The 20,882-nt window shown below is 43.6% G+C and overlaps 2 protein-coding genes across 3 annotated transcripts; both read right to left on the minus strand.

The window, feature by feature from the left end:
- Positions 1 to 6,581: 6,581 nt before the first annotated feature.
- taf6l (TAF6-like RNA polymerase II, p300/CBP-associated factor (PCAF)-associated factor) lies at positions 6,582 to 19,975 on the minus strand. 2 transcript variants are annotated; one of them, XM_087178652.1, is made up of 13 exons: positions 19,792 to 19,975; positions 18,618 to 18,968; positions 13,794 to 13,959; positions 13,513 to 13,599; positions 13,234 to 13,384; positions 13,070 to 13,120; positions 12,737 to 12,831; positions 12,580 to 12,654; positions 11,746 to 11,966; positions 10,812 to 10,944; positions 9,727 to 9,855; positions 8,325 to 8,821; positions 6,582 to 8,240 (listed from the first exon to the last, which is right to left on the minus strand). In XM_087178652.1, exons 3-13 carry the CDS (start codon positions 13,938 to 13,940, stop codon positions 7,904 to 7,906), a joined length of 1,923 nt encoding a protein of 640 aa, XP_087034778.1. In that variant the 5' UTR covers positions 13,941 to 13,959; positions 18,618 to 18,968; positions 19,792 to 19,975; the 3' UTR covers positions 6,582 to 7,903. The 2 variants fall into 2 exon arrangements, with proteins under 2 accessions (XP_087034778.1, XP_023279543.1); XM_023423775.2 differs by lacking the exons at positions 18,618 to 18,968; positions 19,792 to 19,975 and adding an exon at positions 14,544 to 14,853.
- On the minus strand, positions 15,981 to 18,610 carry cth1 (cysteine three histidine 1). Its single transcript, XM_023423910.2, has 2 exons — positions 17,789 to 18,610; positions 15,981 to 17,046 (listed from the first exon to the last, which is right to left on the minus strand). The coding sequence occupies exons 1-2, from the start codon at positions 17,795 to 17,797 to the stop codon at positions 16,066 to 16,068; spliced, it is 990 nt and encodes a 329-aa protein (XP_023279678.1). The 5' UTR covers positions 17,798 to 18,610; the 3' UTR covers positions 15,981 to 16,065.
- Positions 19,976 to 20,882: the final 907 nt, after the last annotated feature.

Raw genomic sequence — 20,882 nt, forward strand, 5'->3', positions numbered from 1 at the left:
AATTCCTGGGCTCAGAACAATAGAACAAAGATAATAATAGATATTAAGATAAATAATATGACAAAAGGTAGCATATACAAATAAGATATGTTTAGGCCAAATATAGAGCCTTGTGGGACCCCACATGACGAAACACTCCCAGCTTCCAGGTCAGTCCCTCGTGTTTCCTTGAATGGCTTGAACCCTCCCTGTCAGCATCCTCCATCCCCTCAGCTCTGCTGGCACCCTGGGAAACAGCTGCATCTGGCCAAGTAAAAATAAGGCAAGAATGGCGGAAGAGCAGACGGGAGTCTCCACATCTGGGAATAGCAGTTTTTTAAAGTTGGTGTTTTGCCAAAGCTCCGTCATGGTGATGTTATGTTTATCTTAGAAACTATTCTGGGAGTTGCATTTCCTGATGCCTGTGGTTCAGTGACAGCTCTGAAAAGCAGGGGGTTAGGTCAGAGATGGGGGTTGGAGTGGAAGGGTGTCATGGTGGTAACTACAAGGTAAAGTCATTCTTAAACAATCCACTTCCTGCCTGCAGGCTGAGGCCACCCGTTGGTTGGTGTGCTTCCTGTTTTGGAGTCCAGGGCATTGCAACGTACAATGAGTCTACATTTGACCAGTATACAAGGCCAATGTCAACATGTTTATGTTCTACTTCCTCATTACATTAATGAACATAAAGATACTGAGAAGTGGTACGAAACCTCAGCTGTGAGAAAACAATGTTTATAAATCTCAGTCTACTCCTGATTACTGGAACAAGAGTCATGTGAAACCTGAGCTGCATTTTTACTGCAGCTGGTGACAGATGAGACAAAATAGTTTTGAATTAAAGTTAAAGTTATAGTCTGTAACTTTTCCACATGAAAACATCTAAAACCTATTAGACCTCTGTTTTATATGTTGTTGAGTTGTGTTCTTACATTTTCCCATTTTCTACTGGTTTTAATCTCCTGGTGTGTTTGTTATGGAGAGGAGGACACCTCTGTGGATAATTCAGCTGCTGGTAAACACCTGCTGAACGTCTGGTTCATAAGTTATCAGAGAAACAATCAGAACAAAGGTTAGCATCAATCTCAGCTCAAACACTGACTTTAATATAATTCGACTGACACTGAAGGAATCCAAACCAGGAGGAGCTGCCGGTAATGGTGGTGAAGACAACAACTCTCATGATCCCACGCTATTTCATGACATCACCCAAACCAAAGTTACAGACTGTGTGTTTAAAGTATACTTTTAATACACTTTTAATAAAGGCCGATGGAGTCTTTTTCTACAGTATATGCGGATTTTTAATTTGGTAGTTCTGAACAAGGTGAATATTTTCTGCACTTATGACATTGAGGTCACAACCTCTGTAATGTAAGGCCATAGGATCAGATTCACATCGTGGATGGGGGCACTGGCACCCTGTTTCCTCTCATTTTTCAGGTCCTTTCATTTGTCACCTGTCTGTATCTATGTATATTTACTGTATAAACACCTGAGAGAAAATACTGAACATGAGACAATCACTCATTGTGGGTATGGAGGGGACATGCACTTGATATTTACCACTGGGGGAGTAATCAGATCCCTGCTGATATCATGCCCCACACTTCCATCTATGACCTTTGTAAATATAGCCTGGCTAAGCCAAACACCTGTGAGCTGTCTGTCACAGGCACAGAGAGGGCAACAGGCAGCCAGAGCATATGTCACAATATTAAGAAGGTCACAGAACACCATGCTGTCCCTGCAACCATGATGCAACAGTCTACAGTAAAGTCACATGAATGACCTTTAAGTTTACTCCACATAACATCATATACTATGGAATTACATGTCATCAAAGGACGGACTGTTATATAACTTCAATGATTTTCTTATACTGTGGCAAAGGATTACAATAATGTTTTCATTGTCTTTGCAAACACGTTACTGTGGCTAAAAGCTGAATTGAAAGTGTTTTAATGTACAGTTATAATGGCCATTCAGGGTGATCATAAAGGTGTTTTGGACAGGCTGAAAAATGAAGCCAACACTGAGCTGCAGTTCCTCTAATGACCACTAGAGTCTGTCTCCGACAGTGAGATAGACTCCCATGTTAAAATGTCCAACTTTACAGCAGAAACAAACAAACAAACATTTTACAGCCTGGTACTATAGACTAATGAAAGATGGACGTAGCCTCAGTAACGTCACCCACAGGTTTCTGAAGAGCGGTTCTGAGGCTCAGAGTGAGCTGCGCTGCCACCGCCATCTTGGCAGTGTCTGACTCCGCCCATAACTCCCAGCTAATCCAGAATGGGCAAAGAGGAGGGGCGTGTGTGGAGCTGAGACTACAGTGCATGCCGGTTTAATAACTGTGGCTAGCATACACTCCCGTTAGCATTGTTAGCACAGCTGGGCATCTTGCTTGAAGGCTAACGCAAAGCTAATTCATTTGCTGGCTAATTAGCTTGTTAGGATTGCAGTGGCTTGTTTATACACAGATACTAATGGTTAAATCACTCATGCTGTTAACAACACCTGTAACAGTAAACGTCATGTGACACATTGCTCACGTAAAAATATTGACTGGTGCAGCTTTGAAATTAGCCAAACAGCAGCAATTGTAATAGCAGGAGGCTAACAGTGAGAGTTTTAGTGTTACAGCTGTAACCCAACAGTTCACTTCCCTTGAAGCAACTGTTGTTGATCATGTGACCAAGAACACACTTGCTTTGAGTCTTTGTTGGACGCCTTGTGTGAGAGGCGGCACTGGGGACAACAGTTGTCTGTGTGGTATTTGACACAGTCTCTGACCCAGCTCTGAGGAGGCTCATGTGTCTGATGACCGGCCATCACAAGGCTGTCATGACCACGACCATCATCATCATCATCATCATCGTCATATCTGTGCTTGTGCAGCTGTAAACTGCTGACTGGAGGAAGAGGATAGTGAAGAACCACGATAGTGACTCAGCTGAAAACACAACAGAACAATTCAGATTCAACCGTTTTTGTCATTCCCATATGCAAATGTAATATATATGTACACATATTGATTTTGCATACATGAAATGCATGTACATATAAAATAAAAACATATATGTAAATATTATATTTCACTTTCATATATTGACAATAATAAGAAATTAACAAAAAAAATATAAGCATATTGAATTTTTTTGTGTATGTTGTTTTAATAACCTTGTATATAGATAAATTAAATAGATCATTCAACATATACAATATTTTCGCAACATAACCATATAAAAAAATCATATTGATATTTTTAATGTACATATATAAATTTAACTTTGGGTATTTCATATATGTTATAAGCCTATATCCTCTTTCTATATTTGATAATAATATATCCCTTTACAGATGACATATATGGCAACATGACTCTTGATATAGGGACATATATGTAATTTATTACATGTCTGTATCGGATTGTGATGAAAAAAATTGAATATTTATATTTCTGTCCTCTAGAAACTTTTGCTGTGTTTAGTTCATTTGTTGATTTCACTTAGATTTTTACATTATTTTCCAACATTGACTGAAACTGACGAGTCCTTGTTTTATATTGTGGTTTCTAATTATTAAAATAAATCAGCTTCCTCTGTCTGTGTGTACAGAGAAGAGTCCAGAACATGATTATCCAGGCTCAGCACACACACACACTGACAGAAGGGAAACTTCTAGCCTAGCTCCTAGCTCAGTAGCTCACATATCACATGTTGGGCCTGTCTCATTTACAGCTGGTAAGACAGTAAACAAACACACCTCACAAAAAGAAGAAATAATTCATCACACTTAACTTTAATGGGTGAATTTTGCCACATATTTTCCGACACGTCAAATACACTACATGATAAAGTGTGTGAATTTGGGAGTGTGTGTCCACATACTCTGGACCAGTCACTGCAGTGTGATCAAGTCCTCCGCTCCCTGTTTTACTTCCTGCCTGCACACCACTCACCTGAGAGCTATGCTGACACATGCTGCTACAGCTGCTGTTCACCTCTTCATTTCGTACGCTCCGCCTCCACACGGCCTCCACCTGCAGGCTCTGACTCTGTGTTTCCCTAGGGTGGAGGTGGTTACTGTCATCGCTCCCCGCTCCCTCGCTGTGCCGACCTCAGTGTTCTTCATGTGGAGGTCCGAACTTACACCAAACATTAACACGCTTCATATTCCACTTTCACACGTGAGTCAATTGAGACAGGAAGCTTTTGTAGCAGCAGTCTAATTTTAATTTTGATTATTTATTAATATCATAGTTTTTAATCATTAATATCACAAAGGATCATCTTTGGGGCCAAATCTAACATCAGTGTTATTAAAAACAAGGTGTCAGTTCATGGTTACATCTGCTAGATTTTAGCTCTTAAAAAATGTATATATATTATAGTGACAATGATTGTAGGTAAAATAACAATATATTTGATATAAGAAAGATTTTTCACATGATTCATATGAAAACATGTATCTCCGCCCCCTCGGTGTTAACACTCAGCATGTCGAGGAGGAGATCTAACAAGACTGATGACCTCACGTGTGTGCGCGCGTGTGTGTGTGCGTGTGTGTGTGTGTGTGTGTGTGTGTGTTGCAGGGAGGGGTGGAGCTGGCAGTGCTGGGCACAGGCTCAGATTCATGGCAGCTCCCTCCCAGAGTCCTCAGAGACAAACAGAGCCATAGTAGGAGAAGACACAGCGGGGCCTCTGTTACAGCTCCGGTGTTGACCGTCAGTCAGGGGGTTCATTAAAGCAGCATTCACCACAGATGTACTGATCAGCAGTGTGAGGGAGATCTGCCCACAGTCACTGAGGACAACTTGTATTTCTGTGGTTCATCACTGAAGCTAAAGTGATGCTGGGAAAGTAAATCTGTCTGATTCATTCCGTTTCTGCAATGCTATCAAGTTGCATCATGGGAAGTGTAGGACACACCATTTTTATGCCTGCGCGCCAGCCACAGCCACGGCCAGAGGCATTATGCTTTCAGGTTGTCCGTCCGCCTTCACAGAATTTCTTCAAATTTGGCGCAAACATTCACTTGGACTCAAGGATTAACTGATTAGGTTTTGGTGGTCAAAGGTCAAAGTTCGAGGTCACGGTGATCTCAACTTCACTGTGACATCATAATGTTCTGCAAAAACATTTCTGGCCCTTATTGAATGCTGTAACTTGACTGGTTGGTGGAAGAAACAACCAGGAGGAGGGGATTCTAGTTGAAGCTTGACTAAAGACTCTTGACTCGCTTGACTTGGGACTAAAAGTCAGAATATCTCCGGTGCTTCCCTTGTGATCTCTTATCATGGATCAAAGCTAAATTGCTGTAACAGCCCTTTAAATCTCTGGTGCTAATAAAAGTTTTCCTGCGGGTGGAACAGAGGAAAACTGATGTGATGTAACTGTGATAATATAAAAGCTGAATTAACAGGCTGTGTGTATGTTCTGCTTGTGCAAACAGTGTGAGGCTCAGTGTGAGCTGATATGTCCCACGCCTCTTATCAGCACAAAGCACACGCACGCCTCACTCCGTCACTCAGCAGCTTTTATTCACCATTTACACACAATTATATCTTACATATTTATATTGAAATAAAGAACCAATGATGGACTCAGTGTGTGTCTCTCAGTCTCCTGCAGACCTGCTCTTCAGCTGAACATTAGTCAGTAGTGACACCTTGTGGTCAAAGTTGTAAATGCTGCTTCTATAAGGTCATTCAGAAACTTGTGGGTTGAACTTTTCACTGTCTGACAGCCCTGACTTTTTTACCTCCTCCGACCTTTAATGACCTTCAACACCTGTTGGACTCTCAGCATCCTCCACATGTTGAGTTCATATGCTTTACATTTATTCTGATAGTCACAGTGAGAGAGAGAGTGAGACAGGAAAGTCAGGAGAGAGAGGGGATGACATGCAGCAAAGGGGGTGGGACTCGAACCCACGGCCACTGCAGTTAGGACTAAGCCTATGTGTTACTCGTTCTACCAGGTGAGCCATCGAGGCGGCAGTGTGTGTGATGTGTTCTTGTTGAAGTGTCTGTGAAGCAGACTGCTCCTGCAGCAGAATCTTTCATCTAGAAAAGAGATGTTATAAAATCTGCAGAGCTTCGTTCAGAATCTTCATGTTTTTAAGTTCTCTTCAGTGTCGCAGAGATCCAGTGACGGTGGTGTGTCCATCCACTTCAACTGTTAATGAACTTTTCTAACATATCGCTGATAAAACAATGAGTGACAGAGTGATCAGCTGTTTTTCATTCATTAATAAACTTCCCTGCTGCGTATTACCCACGCTGATCAGTGATCAGAGTGACGATGACACATAAAGGTGATGAGGTGAAATCAGTTCCGTCCCGGAGCTCAGCAGTCTCCTCCCTCTCCACCCGCCTCTCCGCGGCTGTGAACACCACCCCTCCCAACAGAGTGAAGAGCAGGTGGGAGAGAAACAGGCGGTTCACTTGGACCAGCAGTCCCAGTGAGGACAGGAACTGGTTGCTGGTTCTCTACAGACTGGGCAGACCGGGTCACAGACTCAGACCTGGTCTGGATTACACAGGTCAGTCAGACATTTCTGGACTCAAGAGGATTAAATGAAGGTTTCAAATGTACAACAGATATTTTTATTCTACGAAAATTTTACAAACTTGTTCAAATCCTTTCAGGACTGAATGTTCTACATGTTCCAAGACTTTAGTCACAAATAATACAAATATCCTCCATCACTGAAAATCAGTCTGTGTTCTTTTTCTGTGTTTGTAGAATCCGGTTCATGAGGTTCAGGTCTGACAGGGTTCAGGCTCAGACTGAAACATTCTGCTCCTCTCATCACATCCATTCACCGAAATGATGCAACTGTTACAGAAAAGACCCCTCAACTAATTCTGAGTCTCCTGCTTAAATAAGTAGTTGAGCAGCCAATTAGCTGCCCAACAGGAAACTAATCAACAGTTTTGATAATTAATCAGTGGAGTCATAAATCAATCAGATTTGGTGGATATTTGTTGGTTCCAGTTTCTCAGATGAGAATCAGCTGCTGTTCTTTGTTTCTTTACGTCAGTGTGAAGAGTTTAGTCAGTTCAGTGTCAATACTGAAGAGTGAGTGATCTGATGAGTGATGGAGTGACACCACCGGGGTCGGCGATTAAAACTATTTGAGGAAGATTAAGTCAAAACTATGGCAGCTGAGAGAGTTCAATCCTTTACAAGTGAAGAAGAGAAAAGCTTATGAGTAAAAGTTTCAGTTTCCAAACAGCTGGAGAGAAAAACATATTTAACAATGTGAAACTCATGAAAAGGAAAAACTGAAAACTGTGAGACAAGTTTACAGAACAAAAGGGAAACTGATGTTTGACACTGAGCGTTTTAACACTGTGATGGAGGTACTGGTTAAACACTCAGCATTAGCCTATTTGAATTAGCAGCGTGTTACTCCATCCAGCTGTTAAAGTTACAGCTGGATGGAGTCTAAAGTTACATTTTTATCTGCTTGTGTTTTATTTATTTTCAGTTTTTTCTTTCTGTACGATCATCTTCTCAGTAGCTCACGTATTCCCACTTCACACTAAACTCTGTAGATGTTTTTGTGTGATTGAAGCATCGTTCAAATGAATCTGGTGATGACGGTGAAGAGTTTGGTGCAGTCTGAGCTGCTGACATCGTCTCCTGGTCACACACATCGGGGGGTGGAGGGTGGAGGAGTTCACTGTTTTAACTCCTCCACATTGTGGCTTTAAGTCAGTCTGAACCTTTACTGTCTCAGTGGATTATTATGTGTCATTTTCCACCATGATAATAAAACTGAATCTTTACAGTTCAACTCTGAAAACATCACAGAAGACTTCAGGATGACAAAAATGAATATAATGTTTGTAGCAGTGAAGCCCTGCTGTGCAGTGCAGCAGTCTGAGGTCCGTCTCCGTCCGTCCTCTCTACAGAGGCAGGTGAAGGGAGTAATGGGAACACGCCCAGCGGCGGACAGGTTTGCCCACCCGGCCGATGACGGGCAGTTTGTGGGCGTAGGCACGTGGTGGGATGGCAGAGAGAGGTGGAGTTGGGGCGAAAGTGGTCTGGAAGGGGCGGCGGCCTTGGCAGCGGCGGCCCATTTGTCGGCCACCAATGAGAAAGGAGAAGGCCGTGGGTCCCGTCTGAGGAGAGGTGAAGCGAGCTTTAGGGAAAACGTCCCGGGACAGACCTGCCGAGCGCTGACCCGAGCGTGAAGAGGAAGATCTGGATCGCTGCACGGAGGAGGAGGAGCGGGTCAGCGACCTGACAGAGGAAAACAAAGTCAGAAACGCTCTGTTCAAACACCAACTGAATAATCTGGTTTGAAACCAGATCCGTTTGTTTTACCTTCCTGATCCTGTGGCCGCCAGGCTGGGCGGGGCCGGGTCGGTGCGAGGACTCCCATCATGCCTGGGGCTGATGTTGAGGTTGGCAGTCAGCTGTGGCATTTTTCGGGCGGTGTCGGGGTTGGAGGCGGGGCCGGGAGGCTCCTTCCTGGTATCACTGAGCTGGGATGGGGTGCAGGGGGGGTAGCTGCCGAACCCCGGTCCAGTACTAAACCTGACGGCGAGGCTGTCTCCGAAGAAGGAGTAGAGCTCACAGTACATGGCAGGGAGGGGGACGGGGGTCCACTCCTCCCAGGGACAGCCTGCCCCGCCCGCCTGGAGGTGGCTGGCGATTCCTAGCGTGGCCTCGGACAGAGGTTCTGGAGGGGGGCTGAGGCCGGGGGAGCTCACTCTGTAACCTATAGCTCCGCCCACAGAGCTGGTCTGAGCACTGGAGCCTCCGTCTGCCGGCTGAGACAGGGACAGAGCCTTCATCTTCAGCAGCCGCTCCACTGCCACCTGCCACAGAGAGGAGAACGTGTCATGTGACGTCATCGTCATCATAATAATAATAATAATAATAATAACTGTATTTATATAGAGTTTTAAAAACAGAGTTTCCAAAGTGCTTTGAAAAAACAAATCAAAAGCATTGAGTCAAAGGCCGAGCAGACATACACACAACATGCTTCAGTATAGATAAGGACAATTAGTGGGAGCAGATGTCGTATAAAAACACACATGCACGCACAGTTAAAGCAGTTAAAGGGCGATATTGAGACGATTAAAAAAGGCAATTAAAAAGACATCATCAGACTATAAAAATGAGTTTTAAGAGGTGATTTAAAACAAGTCACTGCCTCATCTCCTCCAGCTGAGGGGTCCTGATGACAGAAGCACTGTCACCTTAAGATTTAAGCCTCGACTTTGGAACGAGCAGAAGGACCGGCCTGAGGATCTACGGCTGCGTACTGGCTCGTATGGGGTTAATAGTTCTGTTATGTAGCTCGCTGATCAGTAAAATTTTAAAACCAATTCTAAAACAACAGGGAGCCAATGAAGGGAGGCGAGGATCAGGGTGATGTGATGTCGTCTGTTAAAACCAAGAACAAAACTAAGAAGTCGAGCTGCTGAGTTCTGAACTAACTGGAGGCAGGAGAGAGACTTTAGGTGCGGTTCCAGTCTGTCAGCTGATTGGTCTGACAGGTAGATCTCTGACCATGAAATCTACTTCATGGTCTCCAAAAGATTTTTTTCTTTTTGTCTAGCGCCGCCCTGAGGACAACACACGGTATTTCATAATGTCACTGGCACATTCGTGAATATTCAATCTGACTCAGTGACGTTTCCTCTGGTGAACTTTAATGAGACGACCAACAACAACGACTTGTGTGTGATATCACAGGTGTCTCTGCAGAACTGACCAGGATGGCTCCGTACACCTTGTGTCCGTCTGCTTTGACCTGAGCGTTGGATACAGAGTAGTCGTCTAACACGGCCTGCAGGTTGGCCCAGTAGGCAGGAAGGTGTGGAAACAGAACTCTCTCCACAGCCTGTCAACGACAGAACACACACACGAATACACACACATTATATCAGATTATTCTCAGACACCGAGCAGAAAACAGTTTTTGACTCCAATTCATGATCTTCTGAGGAAGTGGTGTCAGACCTCTGGACCCCACAGTTTACAGCGAGCACTGAAGACAATATCCCAAAAATATTTACAGCAGTGAAATGGAGGCGTCAGATGGAGCCAGTCTGTAGTTTACAAAGATACAGAATATTTCAAATTGAATTTTGCAGAAACATGTATAAAAGGATGCACAAGACAACAAGGATATTTCCATTTGAATTGTATTCAGTGCAACACAGCTACTCTTTACTGTTTAATTGTAAACTGGCCAAAAAGACTGATGCTCACTTTTAGGTTTGACCCCTAAAACGAACTCACAAGCAGAGTTGATCTAATACTGATTCCAGTACCAGACAATATGGTAAAATGCAGCATCAGGTATCAGAGAGTACAAGAGTCTCTGCATTGATCTGATACCACATATTTTATTAATCAACTTTATCATTTCAAAATCAGATAAAAGAGAAGTTTTCCCAGAAATCAATTCTTCCTCTCTGCACTGAAGCAGTAACCCACACAGGAAGTTACGCTGTGCAGCCAGGGTCGTGGTGCTCGAAACCGCTCTGCGTTTTTCACATTTTTGGGTTTTTTTTGTTCCATATTTCACTGATATGTCCAAACACAATAAAGGCATTTTAACTATGTCCTTGGCTCTGTGTGAATGTGCCTGAAGTAAAACCAGCAGCTTCCTTTTGTCTAAGTATTTACTTTTTTATGACTGAGTCATACAACAATGACAGCATTCATATCACAACCTTACCAGGTTAGTAGTATACAGCTGATACAGCGCGCACACACACACACACACACACACACACACACACACACACACACACACACACACACACACACACACGGAGGCAGTGAACGTACTTTCCATCCCAGAGCATGGAGCCCTACCACGGCTCCGTAGTGGGAGCAGAGCGGTCTCACTGGATCAGACAGAACCTTCTGCAGCGACAGCAGGATCTGATGGTAGAGACCACTCACCAGATCACCGTGAGTCCTGTAGGGAGACACATGTGCACAAGGAGGATCAATACTGGACTTTCATCAGACATTCAGCAGGTGGACAGAAGCACGACACATGTCACTTTAACAAGAGAGATTCTAATTCTGACAGTTTAATTCAGGAATACTGTCCATAAAGTCTGGAGTCAACACAAAACAGACTAAGGAGAGATTCTGGTTTTATATTGAGAATTCAGGTCTCACCAGTGAGTCTGATCCAGCTGTAACTAATGATCATCTTCATCATTGATTAATCTGCTCATTCATTTATTGCTTTGTGTTTAAAATAATCAGAAAATTTAGAATACATTTTTTTTTCACTTAAGTCTAAAGTTGTTAAACTAACAGTCGACAATCCACAGACTTTCTGTTCAAATCCTCACAACTGAGACTGGAACCAGTGAAAGCTTGAGGCTGGTGCTTCAAAAAATGATTTAAATGAATAAACATATAAAAACAGTTGCTGATTAATTTCCTGTTGACAAGCTAATCAATGAATCACCTTATTGTTTCAGCTCTGGTCTCCTCCACAGATAAAAGCACTTTATATGCAGCAACACTAAATAGTGTTGTAAAGGTGTCAGTAAAGTGTTTCAGTGCAATGTAAATGGCAAAATACTGTTAGAGGCTGTGATGAGTACATCTCACAGGTAAAAAAGGTGAAATATTGTGAATTAAATGGTCATATATTGTAAAATATTAGTGGTATTAATGAGGTAACAGGATCCCATTTACTGATGATTTGCTCCTCTAACATCTGAAGCTGTTGGATCAAGTCCAGCTGTGATCTGCTCACCAGAAGATATGGCTGAGCAGCAGGGCGGCGTAGTCCCTCAGGGTCCAGTGGTCGTTGAGCGGGTTGATGGAGGCGGCGAGCGGCTCCAGGATGCAGTACATGACGCTGGAGACCAGGCTGCGGACGTACGAGCCCAGGTACAGGTAGGGGTTCTGGACCAGGCTCTTCACCATGTGGAGGAGCCTGTTGAGCTGCTCCAGGTCGTGGCTCACTGACTTCACCTGGACAGACACACCCACAAGATCAACACAGGGAGAAACAGAAAAACACTCACACACACTAGCAGTATTTTACCTACTTTTTTTTTTTTTTTTTTTTTACAGATGGTGGCTTCAAAAGACAAAGGATACATCTACAAGACAAGCAGCAGTTTGATCTGTGACCTCGTCTACAAACCTTTTGTCATGCAGCTGCTGAATGCCATGATGTACATGGATAAATAAGAGCGGCATGTTTGTATGTTATGTTAAAAGAATTCATGTCTAAATTTATAGAAATATGCAAGAGCTGATGTTTTTTTTAAATAAAATAAAAAATTTGATCACATAAAAAGGGTCTCTTCTTAAAAGCTTTTCCTGGTTTTACGTTCCCTTGAAGTGTTTCTTGTCTCTTAAAATGACTCTATTGGTTTTTATACACCTGATTGTTTTAATTGTGTAAATGTCTTGTCTATCTTATTTTCCCACCTTTGTCAAACACTTTGTAACGTGGATTTTGAAAAGTGCTCTATAAATAAAGATTACCATTATCATCAGCATCAGCATCAGCAGATACACTGAGCTGACATATCAGGACTGGTATAAAAAGTTGGACTGGTGCATCTGGAAAACTCACCCCACTGATGACATAAACAAAATATGGCAGCAGGGCAGCGATCTTGGAGTTGGACTGGAGGTCCAGCAGAGCCACCTGAAACACACCAAAGACAAAAGTTTGAGTAACACACTGTTTATCCACACAGGATGTGAGGCTGTGTTCAGCAGCAAGTTACCTTCATCAGGTGGGGGTCCTCTCCCAGGATGGCCCGTGTGATCTGCTGGTAGTACTTCAACAGGTCGTCTGACAGAGACTGCACTGCAGTGGGAACTGAGGCAGGTCAACAGTGAGGTCAGAACCAGCAGAGCGACACCGATACACTCATCAGAGGCAGAAATCATTAAAGGAACAGTTCAATATTTAGCTGGTCAATATGTTTATCAGCTCTCTTTTCCTACGTTACAGCTCGTGTTTCACTTTCTTCATAACTACAGCAACTGTAGCTGCTGCTGACAAGCTGTTCAGGCTGTGTGGACAAGTGTCTAGTCACAGTGTGGTAGAGCCTTACCGGTCCCCTGAGGCTCCAGGTTGCCTTTCCCATCCAGATACGAAACATTCACTGATGTGAAGAGAAGACAGGAGAAATAACTTCTAAGCAATATAAACCTTCTGATCCAAAGACCAGGGATATGGACTTGTGTCTGTAGTTTGTAACGGCGCAGCGGGTCGTACCTCGTACCATGGTCTCAGCACAGCCTTTGGGAATGTTGGTGGCCAGAGCCAGTTCGACCAGGTTGATGTCCCGATCCTCGATGAAGAACAGCTCTCCTTCCTTCACTGAACGGAAAGGCAGAGCATCCTGGGCCCCGTAGCCACAAACTGCCTGCTCAACATACAGACATGAAACAGTTTGAAGGCAGAGAAAACTGCAGCATGTTCATGTTAGGTCAGTCTGACTGTGCAGACTTGCTGCTGACTGGAGGGTGTTACTGTGAACATGGCAACTCTAACCTCCACATTGCTCCAGTGCAGAGCTCTGTTGAAGTCCTCCACCGTCAGCTTCCTCCTCTTGGCGTGTCGCATGAACTGTGAGCTGCTCTGTGTGGCACAAAACAACACAATGACAACATGACATCAGTGTTGTTGGTCAGGGGTCTCCAACATGTGGCTCGCGAGCTCCCGGTAGCTCCCCCGTTTCAGACTAACACACCCAAAGGTTCAGAGAATATTGCCTGTACATTTTTGTGAACACCTGACAATGCACACTATCCATGCAGCGAGGCGGCACTGACCTGTGTCGCCTCCCGAAGCCGGTAACAAACGTCCTCGGCCAGCAGACCCGCCACATCGTCGCCGAGCTCCACGCCTGTACTCTCGGCCATGAATTTGACAGACTCTCGGGAGATCTCGGCGAAGCGGCGCTCCTCCCGGTCCGCCATGCTCAGCGACCACTGAAAACTGACAAGGAAAAACACCGTACGTTGATACTCTTGACAGTTTCTAATTACTTTTACATCGTCTAAGACCAGACTAGCAGACTCCGTACTGGACTTCCAGAAGATAGCTGGCTCCATACGACTACACTCCCACAGCTGCTCTAGATTTCATCCAAACTGAGTCGAGCTTGGTGGATCAACTGAATCCCAAATTTAAATATCTTGACTTCTGGTGTATCCGTTACATATTAATGACGGCCATTAGCACATTTTCAATAGACACACTTTCCCTCTCCGGGACCATATTCTTTGTATAGCATGCTAGCACAATGAAGTCTGGGCTCTGTCTATCGCCTGGAATAGACCATTTAAAAGTATAGTGGAAGTTAACTAACCATGACGTAAAGACCACTAACACTGTTTGGAATATAAATATCTGTCGTATGATTTAGATGAAAGTATATTAGTGGGAAACAACTCAGTAGGTATGGCCCATCACTGGTTGTAGCTAGCAACAGTCACCTAACGTGAAGATGCTACGCTAATAAATAGTCTAAAAACTGCAGAGAAAATGCGATGCAATTTAATATTTGAATTAAAATTTACCTTCTTAGCGAGGACGGCTAAAGGCTCAACACCGTTCAGTCAGAATGAAGTTTACATCGGCGGAGCTGCTTCTCTACACACGGTGCCAAGTTAGCATGTTAGCAAACATGAGAAAGCAACACATCCGTCAGACTCTTCAAATTAAGGCAACAGTATAGTGAAAATAAAATATGGTGAGGTGGACAAATCCGGTATTTTTAACATTAATTTAAGTGTAATTAGTTCGAGTAAAACCGCACCACATCCACTTTAACTCCGGATAACGACGCTATATGTTGACATTTTCCCATATACTACTAGCGGTGACGCACCAGGAGGAGAAGGCGAATGATTGGTCGGCGGGAGAGCATTAGACTTAGGGTGCGCTCCAAATACTCGCCCGCACAGTTGTGCCGGCTTGGTACACAGAGGGTGAGTTGGTTTCTGGGCCCTATGAACAGTATTCAGTGCTACAGTTCAGTTAGTGGTGTTAAATGTGATCCATACATGAGCGCCATGTGTCGCCTCCATTCGAGAGAGCTTGCCCGCCCTTTCCACTACGTAACAAGCGGCACGTCGGCATGGCTAAATTAAGTGCACTGATCAGTTGGTTAAGCACAGGCGGTCCGCCCTCTTAGATGGAGGGATGTATGGTTTACATGCAACGGCACCCAAGAATTAAAAAAGGGAAATGTTTATCACTGCTGGTCAGTCTAGTTGAAAATGATTAAAATAGTGATCAACTGGAATCTGTCATTTCAAGACAATCATTAAGGCGCTGCAACAATAGCCTCAACACTTCTTGGTTCAGGCTAAAATCTAGATGTTGAATTTTGCTCTTCAGCCTTAGATCACAGGCCATGTTCCAGTTCAACCCAGGGCTGTGCAGACCAGTCAAGTTCTTCCACACCAAACTGGGAAAACACTAAGGGAGCTGGACTTTGTCATATTGAAACAGGAGAGGGACACAGCACAGTATTAAAACCTCACTAAGTACAGAGTCCATTTTGCTGCTAGTTGCCCCAGTTAGCTTGGTTTTCACCTTTGTAGTTAAGTCTCTTTGCCTCAACCTCCAACAACAGCACTGTCACCTTGTTGCACAAACAGATGTCAAGTATAAACAGTGCTGAAAATCTACAAAGCTGACTTGCATTAAAAACACAACAAGAGGGTTAGAGATTAAAATTGTTTATTCATGATGCTGAGGTCAGACATCTCTTTACTAAGTTTATTAATAAAGTATGTACAATAGTTTAAAAAAAAAAAAAAAAAATTACACTCATAGCTGAACCTGGAGGCATTGACTAGGTTCAGAAATAGAGATGTCTGAAGTAGAACTGAACAGTTCAAGGCCTGCTTGACCTGCTGACAGACAGTCAAACTGCAAATTTAAAAAAATACATATAATAAAATAAAATGTCCTTGGGAAGGAAAGGTTATATAAAAAAAATAATAAAAATAATAAAAAAAACAAGAAAAAAAAAGATTTAATTGAGCTGTGCAGTTCAGTGCTGATGCTGGTTCAGACTACGACCACATGCAGTTACACCGCCCTGTTGTCCCAGATCTCCTGGGCCTTGCTGCTCTCCAGCTGCTGCAGGTGGAGGGCCAGCGGCAGCAGCAGGTCACTCAGGTGCTGGCTGGAGAAGGTGAACGCATTGTGGGCCGTGACCTCTGCAGGCGGGGTGGCCAGAGGAGAGGTTGATGGAGGAGAGGAGGAGGTTGAAGAGTTCGACGAGGTTGAGGTGAAGGGGGAGGTGGGGGAAGGTAAACCTGAACTGCAGAGAGATTGCTGAGGGTGGAGGGCTCTTCCTTGATGCTGGTCTGGCGTTTTGATCTTGCTGGGGAGGCCGTGCTGGAAGCGACAGCGTGTGCCGTAAAGGCAAAACCCGAAGGAGCTGAAGGTGCGGCATAGAGCTCCTCGAGGCCTCCACTCCTTGGTCTGTGGCTGGAGCTGGTGGCTGAGACTGGATGGAGTCTTCTCCTCGCCAACATCAGGAGACTCCAGACTGCCGTTAACATCTCCACCCTCGACGTGCAGGAAGTTACAGCGAGTACCAAATGGACAAACGCCAAAGGAGCGGAAGGTGCGGCAGGGGACGTTCCTGCGGCGGCGTAGGGCAGGCCGCTGCTCAGTGGGGCTGTGGACAAACAGGCAGCGGCTGCCATAGTAACAGTAGCCAGTCGTGTGATAGCTACGACACAACTCCGTCTTGTACTTCGGGTGGCGGAACGGAACGTGGAGCTCGTTGAGGCCGTGGGCGAACTGGCAGCGCTCTGCGTACTTGCAGAACCCAGTAGCGGAGTAGCTGGTGCAGAGCTCCGTCTTGTAGCGGGTGGAGCAGACCCAGGGGATGAGGGGAGGGGAGGAGGACTCTACCAGGGGAAGGAGGGCCTTAGCTAGGGAGAGACTGCATTCTCCTCCACCACTGCCGCCATCGCCATCCAAATCCTCAGTTGACAGCAGGTTGTCAACCAGCTCCTCATCTTGGCAGGAAGGCAGGAACAAGTCGTCGCTACTGGTCTGAAAAAAAATAAAAAAATAAATAAAGTTTCAGATTTCAGTAAAGTCCTGCCTCATCACCCAACAAGGCTTCTTTAAGTTGTTGCAGGGCTCATTTTACAGGCTTCATGCACAGCTGAAGTTGAGATTTAGTCATTGTGTGTATGTATGTATGTATGTATGTATGTATATCTATCTATCTCAAAAGGTTACACAATGGAACAAAAAAATGTACTTCTGTACTACTGCCTGCCAACAATCCCACAATGCATTACATCACAGCACTTGCTGTGTTCCACATTTTAAAAGGTAAAGATATCTCCTAGAGTTCAAACTGCCTGCAGGGCTTATGGTAAGTCCATTACATCAGTTTTCACTTTAAAAAAATTTATTTTGTGGTGTCACAGATAATGATTCATAATCAAAATAGCTATCGATTTGAAAATAAAATCCAAGCAAAATAAAATGCATGAAGTGTTTTGTCATAAGATTTTAAAACCTTAAAACTGAATGCGTCACATTTTTTACAATGGTAACCAAGAAGAAAAAAAACGTAAGTATCAAGCTAATCAATTAATCGAATCGTTTAAAATATGACAAGTATGACTGGACTGACCTATACTCTCACTTGTCTAAAACAGATGTAATGTTCCCTGTAACAACATTTCATTGACAGTGAGCAGGAACTAGCTGCAGGACGTTGGGAAAAGCAGTTGAAGTAAAGAGCATCGCCTGCTGAATGAAGTAAAACCGGTCCACTCACCTCGAACATGGCCGCAGGCAGGTGAACAGCTGCTTGTTGTGACTTCAGCCCCGGCGGGAAAACAGCCTGTACAACCGCTCTGAGAACCAGAGGACCCGCTGAGCTACAGTAAAAACCGTGTGTTTGTGAGGCGGCAGGGACCCTAACACTCCCGCTCTGTTATGGAGTCACAAGCGACGTAACGGTTGTCCGCGTTTGTCTTTTAAACCGGTTCTTAGCTCCCGCCTTCAGGATCAATGAGCATCAGGTGTGCTCGAGCTGACGTCAGAGGGGCGTCTGGGGACATCCAATCAGATTAGCAGCTGGCTTACATCTGTGTGCTGGTGCGTTCATGTTCATGCATTTGTATCCAGTTAGTGTAAAGTATTTACTATCAGTCCTTTGGTCCTTTCGAAATACTTGTTTTCATTATTTGTGTTCCATCGTCCTTATTTTTATGTGGCATTTATTTCCTTTTATTGTGTTCATTTTATTTGTATGTATTGTTCATATTTTACTATGTAAAAATGTATAAATAAGCTATGATTGTTTCCTCCAATTTCAATGTTTAATTGTTTTAATAAGATAAAGTGGAAAATGTTTTGTATGATAAAGCATTTAAAAAGAAATTTTTTTAGTCAATTTACTGTTAGTCATGATAAAAGGGGCAAATGTGCTGTAAAATGTACTATACTGTAAAAGCTAAGCATGGATGTATTATAAGACCTAATAAGGTCACAAGGCCACTGTTTGATCCCACCTCTGCTGTGTGTGTCTGCGTATAGATAGATAGATAGATAGATAGATAGATAGATAGATAGATAGATAGATAGATACTCTATTTACATACCAGAGGCCTCCACCGCCCAGCACTTCCTGCTGCTGTCATAATTAGCAGCCAGATCACACCAGTAGTTTCCAGAGTCTTGAGCTGTGACTCTGGACACGTGAAGTGTGACTCGTCCCTCTCTGAGAGCGTCTCTGTCACAATGAGTCCGTCCTGCAAACTGCTGATGCTGAGACTCTGGATCCTCGACACCGTCTATCATCCGATACCAAACCTCAAGAGGCTTCGACAGGAGAAAACAGACGAGGTTGGTGAGGGACAGGTCGGCTTCGGTCTGAATGTCCCATCTGATGATGATGTTGTCGTGCTCCTCTGCCTGATAGAGGTTCGGAGGCATCTTAACACCAAACACCCCTGTGGAGGAGAGCAGGACATGATGAGGAGTTCACTGACATCAGTTTCAGTCTGAAACAGGAACTGACTGCTCATGTAGAAATATTTCACAATAAAGAGGCTCTGTTCGTTATATCTGAGCAGTAATATGATTTATTCAGTTTCAAAGAGCCACAGTCTGAGCTGATTTAGATTTCACAGTGTGTGCTTGTCATGTTTACAAAGGCTCAAATTTACAGTGCCTTAAACACAACACTAACCACTCCAATAATCGGTTGTTTCAGTCATTTTTAATGCAACAATGCTACATATTTGAAGATATATATAATGATATGATATATATATAATATAGGAAGATGAGCTGCTTGTCTTTGTAATACGACAGTTAATGAGGAGATCAGACCGGCGAGTCCTTCAGCCTCTTTTAAATCCCTGATAAAGACATATTTTTATAGGCGAGCTTTCTCAGGGCTCAGGCTCTGAATCTACTTCTCATTTCTTCAGTCTATTATTATATTAAATAACTCACCTGTTTCTTATTGTATTGACTAATTTAATCATTTTAGACCGTTTCATCTCAATTTACCTAATTTTTGCACTTTTCTCTTATATCTCCTCCCCAATGCTGTAAAACCTTTAAACTCTTTTAAAATCTGTTTTGAAAAGTTAAAAACTTGAATTTTATTGTTCATTTATCTTCTTCTTTAAGGTACTATATGAGTAAAGTTTATCATTATCATTATTATTATCATTGTTTGGTTTTGGACTGTTGGTTGAACAAAACAAGAAGGTCCAGTCTGGGCTACTTGATAATGAAAGACTTGTGGGTTGCAGCACTACTGACCACAGACAGAGGAGCAGAAGGATCCGGATCATCTTCTCCCTGTGAGAAAAAAAAACTCTTTCTCTGTGTCATTTAACCTGTTACCTAATCAACAGCTGTGCACATCCTGCAGGAGATTTTCAGATTAAGATAAAAGTCATTTAAAATAGACCTGGAGGCTGTCAGGGGACCCGGACCTTTCAGCTGCTTCATTATAAACAGACTAAATGTTTTCCTTCTTCTCGTGCCTGTCACCTGTTGTTCTGTCAGTAAAGTGAAAGTAAACGCTCAGTAGAACTAGAGCTGAACGTGTCCGTGATCTGAAGATCTGAAGATCTGTCTGGCCTGCATTTTCTTTGAGATGAGTTATATTAATATTATATTTACAATTGAATGACTCTCTCTCCTTTTCCACAAGATGAGGAGCAGACTTCTTACTGCATGTGGATCACACAGACATGAACATTATTCATGAAGTAAATCAGCCACAGATCTGTTTCTTAATAATGTCAGGCATCCTTTTATTATGAAAAGTACACACAAGCACATATAGAAGCTCAGGTCTCAGCTGCTGCCTAGTGTTGATGTGGTGTGTGAATGTGTGGTGGCAAGAGGGGGGGAGGACAAGGAGGAGGCAGGGGTAGAGGGGGGAGGAGCGAAGAGGTACCAGAGGGTGTCTGCTCAAATAAAGGCAGTAGTTGTGGGCCGTGTTACCGTGGCATCTGTAACACAGACATCCAGGAGGGAGAACAGGTGTCTGTTGCCGGCGGTGAGGACGGCACACCTGAGGCTGGTCGGGCCTGGGGGGAGGCGGGACAACAGATCTTTCCCTCTGCGTCTCAGAGGGGGAGACGTCAGGTGTGATGTAGACACAGTGATGTGGCCTTGTACAGATGAGAGACTGGATACAACAAATAAATATATAAACAGCTTCCTGAGGTCGTCACCTGCAATGCTTTTCAATCAACATGTGCCTCGTCAACAGTTAATTAGTGGAATTTCTTGCCTTCTTAATGTGTTTGAGGCCATCAGTTGTCACTGAACTTAGATTTCCTTTTTACCGTTTCACTCTTCCAATAAAACGTCCTTGTAACTTATGAATTCTTCCAAAA

Source organism: Seriola lalandi, unplaced genomic scaffold, assembly GCF_002814215.2.
Source record: "Seriola lalandi dorsalis isolate HSWRI2012SDOR001 ecotype SW California unplaced genomic scaffold, Sedor1 jcf7180002054694, whole genome shotgun sequence".
Taxonomy (NCBI): domain Eukaryota; kingdom Metazoa; phylum Chordata; class Actinopteri; order Carangiformes; family Carangidae; genus Seriola; species Seriola lalandi.

What these genes read in the sequence shown, in the direction of transcription:
- taf6l (XM_087178652.1), bottom strand. Translation starts at nt 13,940, where the DNA reads ATGGCGGACCGGGAGGAGCGCCGCTTCGCCGAGATCTCCCGAGAGTCT. An exon ending in CCTGGAGCCTCAGGGGACCG is followed by an intron (nt 12,832 to 13,069) that starts GTAAGGCTCTAC and finishes GACCTGCCTCAG; the next exon opens with TTCCCACTGCAGTGCAGTCT. An exon ending in AGGACCCCCACCTGATGAAG is followed by an intron (nt 12,655 to 12,736) that starts GTAACTTGCTGC and finishes GGTGTGTTTCAG; the next exon opens with GTGGCTCTGCTGGACCTCCA.